The following is a 23168-nucleotide window of genomic DNA, read 5'->3' on the forward strand; positions in this document are numbered from 1 at the left end:
GAGGAGGAGGAGGAGGAGGAGAGGCACTCAGAAGGAGGAGGAGGAGGAGGAGGCACTCAGGAGGAGGAGGAGAGTTTAGATTTTTGCATATCAGTTCATTGGGTCCCATTCTTGCTTACCTTTACCTTTGGGAGACAGAGACCTTGATCAAGTTTCTTAGCCTTCCCTCTCTCCTCACCTCCTTCTCATTTTCTCTCTCTCATCTCTTCCTCTTCCTCACTGTTCTTTCATCTCTTCCCTTCCTGTTCCTCACATTTCCCTATCTCTTTCCTGTCTATTCACTTGGTTTCTCCTCCATTTCTCCTCCTGTCTCCTCTGGTCTTCCCTCCTCTTCCCTTTCTGTTGCCTCCACTGCTTCTCCCCTCCTGCTCTTCCCCCCTTTCACCCTCCTCTTTACTCCCCTCTCCTATTTCTCCTCCCTCCTTCCTACCCTGTTCTTTCTTTCTTTTTGTTTGTATATTTGGTGTGTGTGTGTGTGTGTGTGTGTGTGTGTGTGTGTGTGTGTGTGTATGTATGTATGTACTTACTTACATGTGTAAGGACAAATGTGGATGTGGATGCATGTGTATCACATAGACATGTATGTGAAGGCCTGAAGTTACTGGGCACATATCTTCCTGGATGACTATTTTTGAACAGAGTTCCTCTTTGAACCTGGAACTTGCAAATCCAGCTATGCTGGCTAGCTCTCATACCCCCAAAACACCCTGTCTTCACCCCTAAGTCCTAAGATTAGCGGCAGTGCAACAGCCACCACCTACCAATATTGCTCGAGTTACATATCATAATTGGTCTTTCAAACTTTAATTCTTTGAGTGGACATAAAGATGGATTGTTATAGCAAAAATCTGCTTTGGTTGAAAACCTTCTTTACATTTAAAGCAATATATTTGTGTATATGCAAATATATTTTATATTGATATAATAATTTGGTCACAATAACAATGTGTCAAGTCTTAAAGTAGCTTTAAGGATTTATGAATATACAGTTGGAGTTAATTTTAATTGTTTATTCACCCTAATGATATAAAATCTACAAAGTGTAAAAATGATTAAATAGAATCATTTATAATATGGTTCATACTTTAAGGCATGTGGATGAAAGAAACTATTAGAAATTATAGTGACATGTCCTCTCCTCCCACTCTGAGATTGGTGTCTGTTAATGGCGACATTATATATACCATTCTGTGTAAATTATTAACAGTACTTCATACTAAAGCCTGAATATTGTGGTTTTACTCTATGAATGAGTAATATTAATGCTATTCTATTTTATAGTACTTTTATGTAGGTAATCATTGTGGTTCACTTTCTTGATTGAACAGACACATAGAATCAAATGTACTGTCATGTGATATCCACACCCTGATGCTCTAAATAGTTCTGGTGTGATGTGAAGGTGGCTGTAACATGTATGGTACAGATCTAGCTCTGTGGCCACCTATAGCTTACAGTAATTCCCTGAGCTGATTGGCTGTTTAGCATCCATGATGTTTATATTCAGTTTTACTTTATTTTACTTAATACCTTAGGTAGATATTCAAAAGCACAAACTCTTGATTGTTGTGGTAAATATTTAATATCATTTGGGAATTTGTATCCTACCTTTGATCATTCAGTTCCATCAGATAAAAGATGTACAACATTAATATTTATAATAAGCCTTTAACACACTAGAGCTAGGCAGAAATCAACCCTCTATAGTATTGTGCCTGCTTCTGTGCTCATAACCCTGAGTTATAACTTGCCATGTTTCCTCTAGGGAGTTCTTAACTCCAACTGGCCAGCCCTCATGGCCATATTTTCATGACTCACCTCCCCCATGCCATCTTTTCTCTCTCCACTTTCTCTCTCCTTCTGGTCTCTTGCCTCAGATACCAATCCCTGGAACCCCAAACTCCAGCTATATGTCTTCTCCCAGCTACAGGCTGTAGAATTCTTTCTTCACCAATTAGGGATAACTTGGGGGGCAAGGGCACAAAGTCTCACCTGGGTCTATGTGAGAAAAGAGGAACTATCCACAGGGTGCCGCAGACATTTAGTACCCACCCTCTGAACTCTACTGGATTAAGGTAGACTGTTAATGAATAACACCACATGGTTTTAAGATTAATTGGTAAGTGGCTTGCTTGTGAGTGCCAGTTAGATATTAATAGCTTATTGGAAATTTATTCTTGGTATTTTTCCTGTCACAATAACCCAAGTAAAGAAAATAAAACTCTTACATCCATGCTCTATAAGAATATTTCATATGAGTCTAGGGATATTTGTCCAAGTAAATTTGTGTCAGAGAAGAGGATCATTAGCCTCTGGGCTCTATTAAGTATTATTTATTGAATTACATACAATTCCAAAAGTAGAAAATTATAAAGTAGCTTATCTTTTAAAAATATTTTCTAGCCGGGCGGTGGTGGCACACGCCTTTAATCCCAGCACTTGGGAGGCGGATTTCTGAGTTCGAGGCCAGTCTGGTCTACAGAGTGAGTTCCAGGACAGCCAGGGCTATACAGAGAGACCCTGTCTCGAAAAAAAAAAACCCAAAATATTTTCTATATGTAGAACCTAAAGAATAAAGGAATTAAGCCATTCTCCTAGGTCTACTGACAAAACCATGGTGATTAATCTTTTCATCTTAGAAAATATTTTCTTGAATAATCTTTTCATATTAAAGAATATTTTCCTGAACAAATATGGAATTGCACCATGATACATCTTTCTGTCCTTCCCATGTTTCTCCCTCCCTCCCTCTCTCCCACTGATGACTAAATGCCCCTGCGGGCTCTATTTACAAGGAGATGTGTATCAAACTTAGTTGATTGGACTTGAGTAAGAAAGGCAAAAAGTAGACATTAAGAAGCTATAAATAGAACTAGCAGTACTGTTCACTGTAATGAGCCAATGTCCGACTGTCCTTAAGGTACAGAAATGAAATACTACAATGACCTGCTGCTAAAGCCAAAAATTAGAATAAGAAAGCCCACATGCTCCTGACAAACAAGAATGTCTTTAAACCATTAATCTACGAATTTCACCACATTGGCTGAAGAAGGCTTGGAACCCTTCCAGCACAATCTCAGAGTCATGTTTCAGTGTGGGTTGTTATCTTAGCCTTCCATCCGTGTCTTAAATCACGCATTCACACTGTAACATTCGAAGTCAAACTTCAATTAATGTATACCATGCTACATCCCAATTTGAAAAGTGTTTAAAATCTACTGTTCCTTTTTGTTTTCTAAATATGTCCACTGCAGCGTTGGTGTCAGCACTTTCTGCACATTCCATGCCTTTCACTGGAACTGACTTGGTTTGTCACTCACATCTTGCTCAGATCCCAGCAGCATTCCTTGTTCACCAACACTGCAAGGAGAAATAGACATGAAGCTATAACTCAATCTACTAAAGCTCTTCCTGAGCTTCTTGGATTGGGACATTCTTGGGGATTGACTTTTATCTGTTATTCTTCATCTTGTCAGGAAAAATAAATCAAACATTGTTAAAGGACTGTTTATTTCATGTATTGATGCATCAATGCTTTTTCTGCATTGACAGTTACTTCATTTTCTTTGACTCTAACTGAAAGATGTTTAGTTTATCCTGTTATCCTGTGCAGAAGGCCCACTTGCGTCACCATGGGGATGCCCAGATTGACTTGCCTCTTTGGCTGTGTTTCAAATCTCACACATGGAAATAGATTGAAATCATTGCATCTTTTCTTTTTCTAACTAATTTTCAAAAAGAGACTCAGAGTAACTGAGAAAAGCATTTTTTTTCAATAGTGCTGCACTCAGATCCAGCATTGACATGCCTGCCTGTAGTGTTAGAGAACTAAGAACCATATGGCTTCTGGTTTATACTTCCTGAATCAGCGTAGTTGCATCTCCATACAAATTAGGCTTGCATAAGTGTGTTTCCAGTGCTTTTTAGTTGTCAGTATTTTGTTATGAAATTTTCAGTCCACACTGGGGAATCACATAGCCAAGGAAACCCACCCTAAGTTTCCCTAGGACTTGGAAAGATGATAAAGTCAAAGACTTCCTAGGAAAGGCTCTGCTTTACTCCCAGAGCCTATGTGTGCTAGGAGAGATGTGTAGATATGTTTAGGAGGTTGGGGCAGGAAAATCACTACTTGTTCCAGGCCAGTCTGCTCTATATAGCAACACTCTGTGTCAAAGAAAAGAAAAGGTAGGTGTTTTGGATATGTCATTATGCTAAGTGTATAAAAAGCTATATTCTTTCTCATCAGACTTTCTATAAGTAAATAAATAAAATAAGTTAAGCAAATTGTACACTTTGGATGGTTCTTTCTGAATGCAGTCCTTTTTAAATAAATTGTCAATACTATGCTATAATTTACATTTAGTCTTCATCTTATTACTTTGGTCATTTAGGTAATAAATTTATTGTGTGTAGAAAAAAGACTATATTTCCTTTAATTTTCTGTATGTTTGGTACAGATCCTCACTCATTAAAACCTTATAATATTTCCAAACATTCTATTTCATACAAATATTTTTGGAGACACCCATGGTCTCTCTTTATGACTTGATTACTTGACTGCTACAGAGAAGTCCTCCACACTGCATGGCCTTGAGTGAATCCATTGCTGTGGCTTGGAAGAGACATACTTTACTTCTGGTCATTGCAGCAACGAGTGCTGCTGTTGTAATTCCTAAATGGCACTCCAGTGGCATAGGCGGCTGTCTCGATTTTAGAACAGCTTCATTGATTACCAAGAAGACATTTATCCATTGCAATTTGTTCCAGCTTATAAGAGAGGTAGTTCTGTTATCGGGCTGAAATCCAAAACACCACTTAGGGTTCTTCCATTAATAAAAATTCCAAAAACTGGGTCAGCCAAAACAGACACTCAGTGTTATCAAATTATTATTTAGGAGTACAACATGTTAGTTACCTTTTTGATAGTGGTATAAAATTTCTACCTTAACAGCAAATGACTGGATCTTGGAGTTTTGGTATTTCTTTTTAGGAAATGAAGTCTAGTTAATGCTCTTATGGAAAGTTTATAAACCTGAGAAATGGCAGAGAAGCTACATGGCTTGACCACCCTGTCTCAGTACTGCAGACACTTACAAAGTGCTGCACACTGCTTTCCACTGTTTGCCACGGACCCTGAGGCATAGGAGACTGAAGAACACAGATGGTGCAGTGAGGATGCAACGGTGTGTTTCTCAATTAATGTAGCGCTGTAATGAATAACAGACCCCTGCATTGAACAGTCAACACATTACACTGATGGTTTGCAATGCTTTGGGTTTCTAAATATGTTTATATACCTTATCTTCTCAGCTTTTCTAAATTTGAGGCTAGAAATGAATTTGTTTTTAAAGGGTACACTTTAGGAATATTTTATTTTCAAAATTTAAAAGATATTATAATTTAATTTGTCATCATGTTTTAAGTCTTTGAGTAAACTTGTAATTCATATTTTTCTTGAGTTCAGCATTGTAATGGTGATTTTAACAGCACTTCTTTACCAGTTAGAGCAACAACAAACCAACAGCAACAAAATAACAAAACGATTTAACAAAGTAACCCTGGGGATTTTCTTTGTCTCTTCTCTGTGCTGGTCTTCCAGTTCTGACCCCAACATTCTTGTTGATGGTCTCCCCAAAATAAACCAAGCTCCTTACCCTGCCATATGATTCTCTGAGCCAGAGCCTGTTATCTTCTTTCAATGATAATGGCAATGGTTTCCCAGCTGCTTGGCTATGCCTCTATGAAGAGGTGGATTAATTTAGCTCTCTCCTGGCTTTTTCTGATGTCCTACGGGTTTCTTGTTCTGTCACTTTCAGACTGCTTAGTCTGTGTGCTCCTCATTAAGTTGTTCTTGGGCAGAGCATGTTTACCCAGAGATTTCATACTTGCTTTTGCCTCTCCCAGAAGATTGCTTCCATTCCACTCACGTCACCTTCGCACTCAGCACCTTCACCTTGGACCTCATCCCTCTGGTTGCACAAAGCACATCACTGTCATGGGCCAGCTCATCTGGCTGTTTCCTTTTTTGTTGGTGCTCCTCCCTGACTGGAGGTTGAATAGGCTAGCTATTACTTTCCTCCATTGTCTGTAAAAGAGTAGCCTCCTTAAAAAATATTAAAAAGACACTAAGCTGTTTGTGTGTGCTGGGGAAGTGTCATTCAGACTGAAGTGTAACAAGTTGGATCCAAGTTTCCCCCTTGGCTGCACAGCAAGCTTCTAATTTTGGAGTTTACCAGGAGACAGCCTCTCTGCTGTTGCTGTCCCTCTGCTGCCTCCTGCTGGTTTTAGTTTTGTTTAGTTTTGTTTTTTTTCCTATGACATGCCTTGGAGTGTTAGTAGTAAACACTTATAAAGCATGCCTATGTGCATGCTACAAGATGAAAACACATTGTATTTGAGTAGAACAAAGTGGTATGGAGACATGTGTGTGACTTGTACATGTGCATGAACATGAACCGATGCTTCCCTAACTTGTAAAGTTCTGTGCACGTGTCGTTCCTGCTGATTTTCTAATCGTAAAAAGAAACACAATCCAAGAACAATGCTTTCCATGCACAACGTGAAACATGGGCTTTGGTGAAAGTGGTTATTTATAAATTGAGATACATGTTGAAAGAATCTGTAATTCTTTTAAAATGATTCTGACAGCACTGGCTTGCCGTGTCAATCCATGACAGAACGGAAGTTAACTCACTTGATAGTCACAAAGAAAGCAGTGTTCACAACCCAAGCAAGGCTGAGCACGCGGAGGCTTAGGGATTTCAGTTTTCCTTCCACCACAGTATCGCTCACTTCCGATTTGACTCAGCTAACATTCGTGTTTTCCTTTGAATAGATGGTGAGAGTCTCTGTTACGTATCACATCATTCACTGTCTGCAGTGATGACTACACATAGAAAACACACCTGTGATTGCACATGCTTAGCATTGCCACCACCAACTTACTTAATGCCTTCCATTGTATTTAATTATTTAAAAATTCTTTTTCTCGGAGTAAGTTATAGCTCTAATTGTGTGTTTAGGTTTTTTTGAGACTAGGTCTCACTCTGTATCCCGTCTAGTCTTGAATGCACATCTGTCCTCCTGTCTGAGCCTTCCAAATTCTGCTTTTACAGGCATAGCGAGTATGACCAGCATAAGTCCTAGATATTAAAAAATTGAAAAGTCTTTTTTCTTAGCATTTAAGCTCTTCCTAAACTTTCTAGTCAAGAGGTAGAGACTTCTTTTATTTCGAAAAGATTTATTCTATTCAAACACCATTTTTATAAACAAAAAATTATATTACAAATAATATTTTAATATAATCATTTACCATTTAAGCACTTAATGATATTTGTGTTAAAGAAAGGTCCATTAAATTAGGTTTATTTGAATGTTAGCTTTTGTGCCCTCTGCTGGTCGCTATGTGCAACTGCAAGTGTTTTGTTCTGAGCTAAACTCCAAGGCAAATGCAGACTTGTTTGCTTCTCCCATAATGCTGAGCTGTGGAGTGTTTTTTTTTTTTTTTTTTTTAATCTCTAAGTGGTGTTGTCAGTGTGACTTGTGATCTCCCTTCCCCCCTCTTTTATTAGCACGGATTCTTTTCTCATACAATATAATCTGAATACAGTTTTCCTTCCCTCTACTCATCCCCGTTCCTCCCCATTTCCTCTCCCACCTGGATCTACTCCCTTTAAGTCTCTCATTAGAATAGGTGTCTAAGAGATAACAACAACAACAAAAAACATTACAAAATAAGATATACCAAGATAAAATAAGAACAGTCACATTGAAATTGGGACAAGGCAGCAATCAGAAAACTAAAAGTCTTCAAAGAGAAGGCACAAGAGTGGGTGCTCACTTATTCTCACACTCAGGAGTCCCCTAAAGACAGTAAACTGAAGGCTATAGCATGTCTGCTGAGGACCTGGTGCAGAACCATGCAGAACCGTGTTGCTGCTTCAGCGAGTTCATGGGAGGTTTGCTCAGTTGTTTTAGAGCAGATTCCCCACCTTCCTAACGCTGCGGCCCTTTGACCTTTCAGTACAGTTCCTCATGCTGTGATGACCTCCAACCATAAAACTATTTTGGTTCTACTTCATAGCTGTAATTTTGGTACTGTTATGCATCATAATGGAAATATCTACGTTTTCTGATGGTTTTAGGCAAGCTTGTGAAAGGCCATTCAACCCCTAAAAGAGTAGAAACCCACAGCTTGAGAACCACTGTTTTAGAGGATCTTGTTCTCCAGGTAACCTCCATCCCCTCCAGCTCCTACAGTCTTCTGCCTCTTCTCTCACAGGGTTCCCTGAGGAGAAGGATTTGATGGTGACAACTCATTTAGGGCTGTGTATTTCAAAGTCTAGCTATCACTAGTGAAAAATTCTAAGGAAGAACTGCTACCTCTTTCTGCTAGCTTATCTGATGCAGACCAAAATCCCAGTTTTTTATTTTATATATCAATGCAGTCATTTACTCTGGGTTTCCTTTTTTATTATCCTATGAATCAGCATCCTGTGACCCCATCCTCTTAATTTTTAGGAAACATCAAGTACACATTTTCTTTTAACATTGCAAAAGAATTCAGAGATCTATCTGTCTCTGTTAGACACAGATGATAAACTAGCTGGGTGGGACCCCATCCTGAAATTACCAATTCTACCTTGCTAGGCCTAACCTTGCTCTGTGCCAGTCTGACCTTGAGGCTGGAATCTGCCTGCCTTTGTATCTTCTGACAAGATGGCTCATTAATGCTGCTGCTCTCTTCCTTTAGATTCATGAAGCTCCTTGGATAATTTATATTGTTTCCTTATTTTTTGCCTACTTGAGAAATTATGTATATTTCTAACTCATATTTTTAGAGTTCTTTTTTATAGCCTTAAGGGCTGTCCTGTAGGTCCCAGCATTTACCATTTTCTGAGACATTAGCCATATCTTTGCCTCTTTGACTCCTGCTATCTCAGATTATCATGGAGTTGTTAACATTAACAGAGAGGGCATTCCTCCCAGGAATGTGAAAATATGTACATTATTATACAAACAAGGCTTATGCCCATGGCAGCCATTAACACTCATGGAGGTTCTGTCCCAGGGGCAGGAACCATGTCAATCTGTCCCCACCAAGGCCATGCCAGATCTGGCACAGGTACACTGCTCATATATACAAAATCATGCCCAGATCATGTAGACAAAATGTATGTGGAAAAAAGGATAAATTTTACCTTTAGTCTTTTTGTACCATCTGTGGCATGCCTTACATCTGTGCACCTATTTCAAAATGTGAAATCATAAACATTATTGTCCTCAAAAGAGATTAGTCAAATAATGTTTGCCATATTGCTCACATCACAATTTATTCAGTGACAATGGATAGTCAGACTAACCTAAGCCACACTGGCACTTGAGTCTCTCAGCCTGTGATACACTTTCTGTGGTGACTATGGTTAGGTAAGCAGATGTTAGGTCTAAATAGGTATGAAATGGTCGAGTTCAGGTACGTACTTGGGGAAATCCCAGGTTGAAGGAGCGTCGCCCCTGTGCACAGCACCAACACGTTAGCTACCCATAACGAGTTAGTCACTGAGGTCTGTAGCTTCTTTGACTTCCTTTTTTTTTTCTTTTTCTTTTTTTACCAGATATTTTCTTTATTTACATGTCAAATGATATCTACTTTCCTGATTTGCCTCACAGGACCAAAGGCCTCTCCTCCCATTGATGACTGACTAGGACATCCTCTGCTATACATATGCTGCTGGAGCCATAAGTCCCACCACATGTACACTTTGGTTGGCAGTTTAGTCCCTGGAAGCTCTGAGGGTACTGGTTAGTTCATATTGTTGTTTGTCCTAAGGGGCTGCAAACCCTTTAGCTCCTTGGGTCTTTTCTCTAGCTCCTTCATTGGGGACCCTGTGCTCAGTCCAATGGGTGGCTGTGAGCCTCTACTTCTGTATTAGTCAGGTACTGTCAGAGTCTCTCGGAAAACAGCTATATCAGGTTCCTGTCAGCAAGCACTGGCTGGCATCCTAAATAATGTCTGGGTTTGATGATTTTATATGGGAAGGATTCCCAGGTGGAACAGTCTCTGAATTGTCCTTCCTTCAGTCTCTGTTCCATAGTTTGTCTCTGCAATTCCTTCCATGGGAATTTGGTCCCCCCTTTAAAGAAGGAATGAAGTATCCACACTTTGGTCTTCCTTCTTCTTGAGTTTCTTGTGGTTTGTGGATTGTATTTTGGGTATCTTGAGCTTCTGGGATAATATCCACTTATCAGAGCGTGCATACCATGTGTGTTCTTTTGTGATTGGATTACCGCACTCAGGATGATATTCTCCAGATCCATCCATTTTTCTAAGAATTTCACAAATTCATTATTTTTAATAACTAAGTAGTACTCCATTGTGTAGATGTACCAAATTTTCTGTATCCATTCCTCTGTTGAGGGACATCTGGGTTGTTTCCATTTTCTGGCTATTATAAATAAGGCTGCTATGAAAAAGAAGTTAGACTCCAGAGAACCAAATAACCCTAATAAAAAAATGGGGTACAGAGTTAAACAAAGAATTCTCAACTGAGGAATACTGGATGGCTGAGAAACACCTAAAGAAGTGTTCAACATCCTTAGTCATCAGGGAAATGCAAATCAAAACAACCCTGAGATTCCACCTCACACCAGTCAGTATGTTTAGGATAAAAAACTCAGGTGACAGCAGATGCTGGCGAGGTTGTGGAGAAAGAAGAACACTCCTTCATTGCTGGTGGATTTGCAAGCTGGTACAACCACTCTGGAAAGCAGTTTGGTGGTTCCTCCAGAAATTGGACATAGTACTACTAGAGGACCCAGCTAAACCACTCCTGGGCATATACCCAGAAGATGCTCCAACATGTAATTAGGACACAAGCTTCTTTGGCTTTCAATACTCCTCTTCCCCTTCTCCTTTTCCCCTCCTCTTCTTCCCTGCTTTTTCTTTTCATGTTCCATTTCCATATAACATTTTTTTTTAAGACAATATATCCTTTTATCACCATGGCTCTGGGAGGATTAAGGAAATTACTCATCATGTCAGATCACAGAGATAGCAAATACAGGCCCAAGGTCACACACATTCTTGCGTCCATTAGTATTTTTCTCAGCTGGATATCCACTGTCTAAGTTTCCAAACATAAAGTATACATCATTATTTAAACATCAACGTGCTCTTATGTCTTAACCTTGCATACACATACATGTACACATACACACACACACACACACACACACACACACACACACACACACACACACAGTTTTGACATTTGTTGTTGGTTTCACAACTTACTAGTCTCCAAGCAGCTCATTTTTATCTGTGTCTTCCATTTTTGTTGTCTTAAAAACAACCAAGAGTTATTATCATGTATGATGGTGGTGTCAATCTTACTATTTCTAAATATGTATCTGAACATGTCCCAGTAATTCAGATAAGAATCTTCTCTGCTTTGCACAGTATTACCAGAATCTTGTTTTGAAGTGGTTGGTCCCTTTTTGTTGGAACTGTCTTATTATGTTGCTTTTGTTCTATTCTTTCTCTTTGACTATTGGATTGTTTTATGAAAGTCTAATTGGGGCAGTCTGACTTTACTTATATACCTATTCCTGTCTTAAAATAATTTTAAGAAGCACCTGTGTCTTATGTAAGCAATAATATTTGCATTCTTATCTTACTTCAGAATAAGGTGATATGCTCACAGTGCCTAATTGCATACATACTTTATTAATTAACTGCTTACTTCCAGTGACATGATTTCTGACCCTGTCATGCCTGGATACATAACCTTACTCCCTTTTTGTGACTGAAGCCCTTTTACAATGCATTTCTTGGTCTCTTTTCTGATCCTACTGACAGAGTAGCCATTGTCTGGGTTGTAGGAATGATTTATATGTTCAAAATACTTATATTATTTTCTTTTTTGCATAAGAGATTAAATGAAACACCTTTAATGTGTATTCACAGGAAAGTGACATGATGGTTAGAGTCCAAGAGTGTTGTTGGGTAAACAGCTGGTATTGCCTAGAGCAGACAGATGTCTTTCCAACTCAGCCGGCACTGTTGACTCAGCATCACTAGATAGAGTTTCCGGGAAGCTTCCTCAAAGTACATGCTTTGATATTGTTACATATGATTTATTTCTGCCTGATTGAAAGGTGAAACTTGTTATTTATAAACAATTTGTGCCTGTAAATTTTCTTTCCTGTGTTTTCCCAGGTAGAGTAGATTTTTTTATGATAGTGGTCATTTTGTCTGTCTGTGGTAATTTTCTGAAAACTATTGAGAAAGAATAGGGCTGGGAAAAGATTCAAATTTTGCTTATTTCTTCACAAAATTTTCAAATAATAACTTCATAGAGTTTTAAAATCCAAATAAAAATACAACTTAGGGTAAGTTTTTAATAAAATGTTAAGGTATTCTTTGTACTAGGTCATTTTCAAAAGGACAAGTTATGTATGAGCACAGATCTTGGGGAGTGACTGTTTTCTTATTGGCTTATCTAATGCACATCCCATGTGTCCTTTGCTTTCATTTTCATACCATGTGTTTCAGGCCCCATACATTTGCTGGAATATAGCCTAACATCAAACACTAGATGCTGAATGTGCACCCTATGAGAGAGAGGTCATAGATTTTTGGCGTGGTACTAGTTCATCACCAGGGAAGTTCCCATGAAATAATTTATTTTTTAGAGACATTTATTTTTATTATTTTTTTTGTTTGTATCCGTGTTGGTTTCTATGTATGCATACTACACGCATGAAGGTACTAGAGACCAGGAGAGTTTGTCAGATCCCTTAGAACTGGAGCTACAGGCTGCTGTGTGCTGCCACATGGGTGCTGGGAAATGAACCCAGTTTCTCTGCAAGAAAAATAACTTCTCTTAACTACCAAGTTATTGTCCCGACCTCTATGAAATGATCCTTCCTAGTGTTCTCGTTCATGCTACTGATAATTCACAGACCTTGCATTTGAGGGCACAGATTTCTTTGTTGTCAATTGCATCTGCAGGACGGGGTAATTTTAATGTATGTAAAAAGTTTGTTTTATCTCAAGCAGGTAATCCTTATGGTAGCTGAAGCCCCTAAGCAATGGGCTTTTAAATTTACAGATTTAAATAGCATTTGGTTAAGAAAGATTGTATGATAATGGAGAAAAGAGAAACTGTGAGGTGTCTCAGTGTTAAAGCCTGACAACCTGGGTTCAATTCCTAGAACTCACAGCAGGATGAGGGAATGAACTCCCCAGGGTTCTTCTCTGACTTCCATGTATACTATGGCCTGTGCATATCAGCACCCACCGACCCCCCAACACACATACATGATACAACAGGGTAATTGAGAAAAGACGTTTCTCTCATTTTGAAGAATATATGTAAGTTTTATTAAGGAATTAGAAGGTTACATTTATAATTAAAACAACAGAGTTAAGAGAAATGAAATTACTATGTCAGTCTTACAACACATCTCTTGTGTAATGAAAGTGGTGAGATGAGACCTTGTTTTAATCAATTTGTTCAATATTATATTATGCATATGTCTCAGGTGTCTAACCACAACTTTTAGATAAATGACGTTTCATAATTTGGAAGACTTCTGTTAGGCTTCAGATAAGTTGTGGCACAATATGATGTGTTTATTTGTTTTTAAAGTATTGATGTACTCAGATCGAGGGTACCGCTTGAAAATCTGTCCAGTACTAGGAACTAGTGTATTTCTTATTTAATGGAATAACTAAGCAAGCAGACACAGTCTTGGCTGTTAGAAGGAAGGAAGTAAATGTAGTAAAGAGGGGGGCATGTGGCAGAGGGGCAGCTTTGAAGATTTAGACAGCAGCCAGGCCCCACTGAGTCTCTCTCAAGACTATGGAAAACTGAGCTACAGGTATTTTACCCTTCCAGTAGGAAATGAGGCTTCATGTAAAATGAAGTTTAATTTATCTATCTATCTATCTATCTATCTATCTATTGAAAAGAAAGCATTTAATTGGAGGCTTGCTTACCGTTTCAAAGAATGAGTCTGTGATCATCATGGCAGTGAGTGTGCCACCAGTGCCACACCCCTGCCAACAAGGCCATCATTAATCCTTTTCAAACCACATAGGGACCAAGCACTCAAATATAGTAGTGAGTTGGGATCATGCTCATTCAAACCCCCAGAGCTAGGCCTCTGATGGAGGGCACCAACTACGCAACAGCCTGAAACTTATTACAGTTCTTATGCATAGCATAAGGAGTCAAAGAGCCTTCTATTTCAATAGATTTTATATCTACACAAGGGCAGAGTTCCCCTCAACAAATCAAAACAAGGCAGAGCTCTCATCATTTGCACTACCTATTCAAGAGCATATAAAATGTGCTTACTATAGAAACTTTCCTGAAAACATTTTCACATGTTAGTCTTTTGAATACTTTCTAAAGAGACCTACAATGGAGCTACTCTTTCAGTTTGAGTGCTGATTCAAACAAGAAATGCTAAAGAAAAGGTCAAGGAATAGTTTGATACACATATGTCGATGATGATAGTATTTTGGAAGCAATTATAACATACTTATTTAGCAAGACTTATCAGTTTCGCTCTAGAGCTCATGATCTCCTTAGCCATGGCCTCCTTATCCATGTGATTAACAGAAACAGATATGAGTCCTCCCCGCCCCCAACCATGTAGCAGGGTAAAAATGCAATCAGAAAGTGTCTAGTTTCTCCCACAACATTCATGTTGCTATCGAACGAGTGAGCACATGTTGCCTGGCCAGCTAGTATTGTATGTAGCATCCCGGGTCTAGAGCTGGGTAAGAGTGTTGGTTGCTTTCCCCATCCACAAGGAGGAAGCTTTCAGGTCAGTTCCAGAGTCCTGCAACCAAAGTGTGTGTTGTAGTCTTCAGCAATAGAGTTTTGTCATCTAGTTATGATGGACAGCCAACAGCAGTGGCAGTAGCCTGTGTACCATGAAAGCGTCACACACATGCAAATAGTCGTTAAGTCATACACATGCATTTAGTTGCCAAGAAAAACAGAATTGTAAGACTTGCAAGAAAATGGATGGAATTGAGCAATATTAAAATAAGTAGGAAAACCCAGTACTGGAAAGCATTGAAAAAGACAAAGACACATGAAAAAGAAAGACTAAAGACACATGAAAAAGAAAGACTAAGACACATGAAAAAGAAAGACTAAAGACACATGAAAAAGACACAACTACTTTGTAAGTATTTTAGCCTCATTTCTCTTGCTGTGATAAATATTTGGGTGAACTAAAAAAATTCTTAGTGAAAAATGGTATTATTTTTAGTCCATGGATCTAGGTTTTAGTCCATCAATATTGGGAAGTCAAAGTATGAACCTGAAGTAGCTACTCTCACAGTGGATGCTTACATGCCTGCACTCAGCTCACTGGGGTTCCAGCTCCAACACCATATGACAAAGCAGTTAGATATATAATAATAAGTGAGATCTTTTATCCAAACAAGAGCCAACTATGCTATATGGGGTGAAAAGCATTACCAGGGCAGAAAGATTGAATGCATAGGCTGATTGTCTGAGTAACATTCTCTGCAGTGAAAGCATGCCAGCGGCTGGCTCTCTGCTCCTCATGCCACAGAATGCAGAGCATCCTGTATCTTTCACTGACCACCAGCCAGCCTTGGGAAAGAAGGCTTAGGTCCTTAATCTGGTTTTGCTTCATTAGCTGGTGACATTAGCAAGTTACATTCCTTTGTGCTATAAAACGCCTGTAGCATTACTACTTCTAGAATTTTAATAAAAAAGGTTATCATGGCTGAGAAGTCCTTTTGTATCAAATTAGTGGACTATAGTAGCCACTTTTCCATCCCGTCCTCCACACTCTTGTTCACCAGCACCCAGGTGCTCCAACCTTAATACTGTCATAAGGGTTTGGAGTTTCTGATTTGTTCATTATTGTTGTTCTCATGATAATGACCATAAGTCTTTCCTTCAGCTCATAGTCTTTCCCCTCACCTAACTAGTCTGTCCCTGTTCTCTATATCCTGGGTAACTGAGGTTCTTTTGCCAGCATTCTGATTACCCCTAAGCTTGCTGTGTTAGACACCATTTACTCCAACTGGTTTTTGATGAGCGTATATTTTAGTGCCTGGCTTGCCACTGTCTCTGGTCTGTGTTTATGTTAAGTTGTATAGATCACTCATTGAGCCACATGGTACTTACTAAACATGGCTATGTTTAATTAGAATGACCTCGTGTTTCTCAACCTAGTACCCTTTTTACTAGATTAAATATTTGTAATAATCCTGAAATTTTAAATTCATAGTAAGATTCTAATACACATTTGTCAATTATTTTTCTACTTCCTTAAATCCTGAATTTTGGCATCCTATTATTTTAGTATAAACCAACTTTCATTCTTCGTTTTGAAAAGCTGTATTTTGCTTTACCGGGTCCTGGTCAAGATTGAATTTTACTGACTTGCTTTCTTTGTTTTAACTTTTTGCAGGCTGCTAAATTGGAGACCCCAGTGCAACCCCCGGGGTCCCAATGGGGGACTCAGGATCAAGACGATGTACTCTGGTCTCCCGGTTGCCAATATTCAGGAAAAGTATTAGCAGGAGACATGATTCTCTCCCTTCTTCTCCCTCTTCCAGCACTAACACAGCTGGTGTGCACAGCTCCTCCCCTTCCAGCACTAACTCCAGCTCAGGGAGCACGGGGAAACGCAGGAGCATATTCCGTGCTCCCTCTATCAGCTTCCACCATAAGAAGGGGAGTGAGCCTAAGCCAGAACCCACTGACCAGAACCTTAGTATTTCCAATGGTGCTCAACCCAGTCACAGCAATATGCAGAAACTAAATTTGGAGGAACAAGTCAAAACCAGGGGAAGACACTCTGTGGGTTTTAGCAGTTCACGAAGTAAGAAGATAACAAGATCTTTGACGGAGGATTTTGAAAGGGAAAAGGAGCCTTCAACTAATAAGAATGTCTTTATAAATTGTCTAAGTTCTGGCAGAAGTGAAGGGGACGATTCTGGATTCACAGAAGAGCAAAGTCGCCGTTCTATTAGACAGTCAACAAAGAAGCTACTCCCCAAATCCTTTTCATCTCACTATAAGTTTTCTAAGTCAGTTCCTCAGAGCCAATCCACATCATTGGTACAGCAGCCTGAATTCTCGCTGGCAATTGCACAATACCAAGAGCAGGAACCCGCCTTAGGAAGACCTTCCCCATCTTGCTCTGTGGATGTAACAGAGCGAGCAGGAAGTTCCTTACAGTCGCCTCTGCTTTCTGCTGACCTGACCACAGCTCAGACCCCTTCAGAATTTTTGGCCTTGACTGAAGATTCTTTGTCTGAGGCAGATGCCTTTCCTAAAAGTGGAAGCGCGGCATCACACTGCGACAACTCTGGCCACAATGATGCTACCTCTCAGCCCACTCCCAATCCTATTGCTGTCACAAAGACAAAGATGGAATTTGTGGGGACTGCACCCTGCATGATGATGTCTCCGGGGAGGTATAGGCTAGAAGGTCGGTGTAGCACTGAATTGCGTTCTTCACCAGAGACCTCCGCTGCTCACCAGAGGGAAGTGTTACTGCAAAGCACTGAGCCCTCTGTTAGGAATGGGAGTGATCCAGAGACCCACTTACCAGCTGACCATCAAAGAGCAGAGAACCCCTTGGCTCATGCTGGGGAATCAACGCTGAGAAACAGCTCACCCAGGACACTGGGATCCTATGACCAGCACAAGGCACTGGCTGAACGCTTTAAAGGGGTCCACCCTGTTTCAGATTCAAGGGTAATCCCTTCCTCTGGGGATCATCATATTTTTAACAAAACATCTTATGGATATGAAGCAAGTGCTGCCAAAGGTATGCAAATTTTCCTCATGCAAAAATTATGCACATTAATTTTCATTTTATTTGAACAATTACTTTTACTCCATATCTTGAGTGAAAGGCACGTTTCCTTTGTATTTATAATTTCTGTTAGATGTTTGCTTTGGTTTTAAACTTCCCTCAGCTTTAATGAGAATGTAAGTCTGCATTCCTCATGTTTCTTAGCTGTATTATTTCTGCTATTCTGACCTGAAAAGGAGAAGGAAAGAAATTCTACTTGGAGTTTGATTGAAGAAGCATCGGTACTTTTTAGCTAATGAAATAAAGGTGTGTCAGGCAAAATCTCGAGGAAAGAAATGTGTGAAAATTCAGTTCTGCTTCCTGTGTTAACAAAACTCTACTAGCTAGAATCCATGTTTCAGTATAAATAAATTCTATCTGCCAATACAGAGGCATTGAAGGCTATGAAAACAAGTGGAGTTAGAAAGCCTACCAAGTTTAAAGCCTACATCAGCATTAACTAGCTATGTAGTTTTAAATGCCTTCACTTTGACTGTAATATGAGTATGTATAGGACTATATTTATGTGTGTGCATGTGAGTTTGTGTAAAGTGTGTGTGTGTGTGTGTGAATTATTTCATTTTGGTTTCAGAAAATACTCAAGGCAATTGTTGAATGTATCCCCACTCTTTTGACTATTTTATGTCCTATAATTTACTATTTTCTCTGTCATTAGCACTGCTGCCAGTAATAACTATCTAATTGTGAAAAAGATACTTATGTACCCAAAGATTATGTATACATTTTATAAACATTAATTAAAGTGATTTCACTCTTTCTTATAATTGTAAACTCTTGCTTAAGCAAGAGGACTGGGGCTCAGGGAAGATACACACCCATAGTCATAGAATCAGATGACTGATGGGCTGGGCGGAAACTGTGTGGCTCCTTGTGTTTCAGATTTTGCAGTTCTAAAAACAAGCTATTTTGTAGCAGGTAGATTTATCTTGATACAAAATTCATACTCTTAATAGTTATGCTATGCTGTATGAATGATCTAAAATATCAAATAAAGTTAAACATAAATCAAATGACATATCATATCAAAAATTGCAAGTCCCTTCAGTACACAGAAGTTTTGTAGTCTAAATACACAAATTTGTTTTGAACATATCTGACATAACACTACATAATTTTGTTTGATAATTTTGAGACAAACTGCTACTTGGTAGCCCAGGCTGACCCTAACTCCACATGAAGCCGATGCTGGCCTCCAACCAGCAGCCTCACTCTTGCCTCAGAAGCCTGAGTGATGGTATGTAGACAGATTTGCTTCTGTGACTGCTAGGACTCTTCAAGAGGGAGTAAACAAATTGTTACTACAAACTCAGAATTTTTTGAGGTAGAGATCTTTTGAATCATTCTAGGGTTTTTTATTATCTTAAAATGGTATATTGGTTAAAAATTCCATTTAAACATCGATATTCATTTTTCTTTATCTGTCTTGCAAAAGTTCTTGCCAGTAGCCTCAGTCCATATCGTGAAGGAAGATATATAGAGCGGCGACTGCGGTCCTCGTCTGAAGGGACAGCAGGGAGCGGCAGGATGGTCTTAAAGCCGAAGGATGGGCATGTGGAATCCAGCAGCTTGAGGAAGCACAGAACGGGGTCCTCCTCTTCCAAAATGAACAGTCTGGTGAGTCCACACATCCATCTGCAGATAATAAGAAACGCTCTGTGTGCTTGGCATGCTCACACCTCTTGCAGAATGAACACAGGGTAAATGGAAAATTGGTTTCCTTACTCGATGTTGCCAATCAGAGAGGCTGAGTTTTCACTTGAGAGTCTCATGGGGTAGGACAGATAACAGCTTGCCATATGGCAGCCCTCCCTTGTTTTGGGGGAAGTTGTCTCATTTCTGTTTTAAAGCAAGATCCTGGGATAGGAGTGCTGAGCATGAGGATATCTTAGAAGTCACACTCCATGACTGCCTGGCAGCTTTATGTTACTGACACCTTAGGGCCTTTAGTGGTTTCACTTGGGGTCTTCCAGGGTGAACAAGGTGCAGGAGTCGTGAAATTCCCACTTGGGATGTGAAAATATTCTTTAGACAAGTGCTGAGCTTGCTTGTAGGCCAAAGATGTGTGGGGGTGTGCAGGTGGCCTTTCTGATGTGAGCTTGCCCATGCGGGATGCATGTCAGCTATCTTACAATATAAAATGTAGCTGTACATGAGGAGTGGACTGTATATACCATGGAGCTCAGGAGGCCTCCGGTCTTACACATTTTCAGGTGGGTTTGTAATTTTAGAGTTCATGCTGCTCATTTTTGCACAATGGCGTGTTTTACAACAGTGTATTCAATCCCTATTATTTAACACTGCCACCTTACCATTAGCTCTCTACCTACTGTACAGCTATCTACTTGCTGACCCGTGGATATCGATTAAATGCTTCAAATAGCCCTTGGCAATGACTGCTTAATGGTACCTTAGCTCCAAATGAAAACACTGCCATCAACAGCAGACCACAGTGTTGCAAGAAGCCTTCGATCCTAAAGTCACACAGGGCTGTAGAGAGACATCTGTACTTGGTGGGAGAGGTTCTTTTTGGTCACTGCTCATCAAGGAAACCTTCTTTAATCTTGGGGGAAATCAGAAACCACAGAAGGACAAATGCCAACGGGACTTCTGGTCCCCTTGGTCCTAAACTGACCATGTGTTTGCTCTTGAGCCCATGCATACCGGAAGCTAAGTGCGTGGATGCAGGCAGGTAACCCTGCTCATCCTTTTCTCTTGAGTATTAAAAGTACAGCATGGATTTTGCAGTTGCTCTTAAAACAAGAAAACATGCTTAAGACGCTTTTAAGACAGTGGTTCTCAACATTTCTAATGCTAATACAGTTCCTCCTGTTGTATTGACCCTCAACCATAAAATTATCGCTGCTGCTACTTAATAATTGTAATTTTGCCAGTTATAAACCGCATTGTAAATATGTTTTCTGATGGTTTTAGGCAACCCTTTGTGAAAAAGTCTTCAGACCCCCCTTAAAGGGGTTGTGACCTACAGGTTGAGAATCACTGTTTTAATTGTGGATTGAGGCTGATTGTTAGAAAATAATTTTCCTCTGAAAAAAAATTATATTGTTTCTTTATGGAGCAGTAGCTATGTAAATAGTTTTTCAGTCTGGCCCACTTAAAAGTTGGCCTTTGAATTTTTTACACCTGGAATTTTACTCCTCCCATACTTATTCTAAATAATGTCAACGGACCTCTGTTTCCGATTCTTTTATTAGATCTAGAACTTTAAAACAGGGAGGGAGCTTGTTCTCTTGCCTCCCAGCATTTCAACACATATCTCTGCAGTACTAGAAGGTGGCCACTAGATGGCAGGCAAACACCATTTTGTTTTGGAACACTTCAGGCTTGGAGCAGGAATTTGGGGCATCTACTAAGACTTGCCTGGATTTGCAAATGCTATTTGTTGAAATAAATACCAGCACTTTTGGAGTTTTAAAGGTGACTTAACAGAAATTACTTTATGATTTCAGTTTTCTTTTACATTCTTCAATTTTCATATCATCCTTCCATTACTGTTTTGTCGATTAATTTAAAATATGTTGCATACATCTTTAACATGTGATATTTTAGGTAATTCTAGCATTGGTTAATACAGAGTGTGGTGGAGAAATGATTTCTAATAATGTTAATGAGTTCAAGGTACAGCTTATGACTGTGCAATTGTACAGTCACAGGGGTGGGACCCTATGGACTCATTCCCATTTTGGCATTTAAACTATTACCCAAATACTCAAATGTCCTTGCTGGAACATTACATGAGGCCTGTTTGTGCTGCAAACACATGAGGCTGCAAACTTGATCAGGAAGGCCACAGGTTATGGATTACTCCATCAAAATCACTCACATGGGATTTCTGGCTTTCAGGAGATGTCCAGGGTCACATCCACCTTCCAGGGTCACAACAACAGAACACACAAGAAACACACAGGAGAAGGCCAGCCATTTCTGGTTCTTCCTCCACACGTTGGTAGCTTAGAATGTTCTCAGTCTGGTGCTTGTGGAAGGTTGGAGCTCACCTGTTTAATCCCCTTTAGAAGCCCTTTGTTTTGTATTCCTTTGGGGAATGAGCCATTTTCATTTAGAAGCTGCCATCATTGATTTATAGTTCTTGTAGGATGTTCATGACTTAACTCACTTCGTGTTAAATGGTGGGAAGACCAATTTGAGAAAAAGATCTGTAGAGCTTGAGTTGTCCTGGCTTGTCACGCACTTCACAGAAGGCTGTGCCTGCTTACTGGTTCAGTCCCTTGGTGATTATTACTAAAGTATACCACTGCAGTATTAAACAATACCTATTAAAAACCCATTAACAGCAGTAAGCATTTTTGTTTTTTTCTATTATTAAAGAAACATCAAGCACAGTTGTAAAGATAAAGAAAAGAACCTTTTCTCTTATTCTATTGCATTAGTCCAGTTTTTGTTGTTAATAACAGAGTACCAGAGACTCCGTAAGTTATAAAATAGAGAGAAAAATTTGGGCATGGTTCTGGTCCAAGGTTGATTGACTTCCTTGGCTGGTCTTTGGCCTTCTTATTGCCAGAGTCCCAGTATGGGAAGAGACAGCAATTGTATGAAAGAACTCCAAACCAAATCTAAGACAGACCCATTGCCAATAAAAAAAAATTATCTGTTAATCGATTCATTCATGAGGGCAGAACCCTAATTAGTCCCATCTCTCATTACCATTAGTGTGCGTATAATTTTAATGTGAGTCCTCTGGGGCACAAACTCTAGCAGTACAGGAGATCTTCACTAACTTTCTGTCACTTAAAAAGATACTAGAAGACCAGGGCTGCTTGATTTTTACCCTTCATGCTTTTCTGTTTAAAAATGTTTTTTTTTCTTTTTCACATATTTAATTTTATGAGTATGAATGTTTTCCCTACATGTATATATGTGTACCATATATGTGACTGGTGTGTGTAGAGATAAAATGTTGGTATCAAATCCCCATGGACTGCTATTAGAAATGGTTGTGATCCTCCATGTGAGTTCTGGGAACTGACAGAGGTCTTCTGTAAGGGCAGCCAGTGCTCTTAACCTCTGAGCCATCCCTCCAGATCTATAATTTTATTTTTAATTGATCAAATTTGTTTCCTCCTCTCTCAAGATAAGAACTGCTATATATCTTGTACATTTGCCCCATTGGTTGGCACAGTCTCACATCAAGTGAGACTGATGATTGCATGGATTCTGGATGTATTATGTTTCTGCCTATCTGAGTAAACGCACATTTGGTAAATCAGAATTGATACTGTTTAAAATAACATCAATTCTCAAAAGAT

General features: G+C 39.4%; 1 protein-coding gene across 7 annotated transcripts in view; it reads left to right on the forward strand.

The window, feature by feature from the left end:
- Ccser1 (coiled-coil serine rich protein 1) overlaps window positions 1–23168 on the forward strand; it is a 1196027-nt gene that overhangs the window by 118748 nt on the left and 1054111 nt on the right. For 6 of the 7 annotated variants that reach the window (XM_031382065.1, XM_031382062.1, XM_031382066.1 and 3 more), the window contains exons 2-3: window positions 16471–17838; window positions 19319–19500. In XM_031382065.1, coding sequence (XP_031237925.1) covers window positions 16512–17838; window positions 19319–19500 — 1509 coding nt within the window. In that variant the 5' untranslated portion in view covers window positions 16471–16511. Of the gene's footprint in view, window positions 1–5161; window positions 5184–16470; window positions 17839–19318; window positions 19501–23168 lie in introns of those variants that run through there. The other variant, XM_031382064.1, reaches the window with a different exon arrangement.

The sequence above is a fragment of the Mastomys coucha genome, unplaced genomic scaffold (assembly GCF_008632895.1).
Source record: "Mastomys coucha isolate ucsf_1 unplaced genomic scaffold, UCSF_Mcou_1 pScaffold20, whole genome shotgun sequence".
NCBI lineage: Eukaryota > Metazoa > Chordata > Mammalia > Rodentia > Muridae > Mastomys > Mastomys coucha.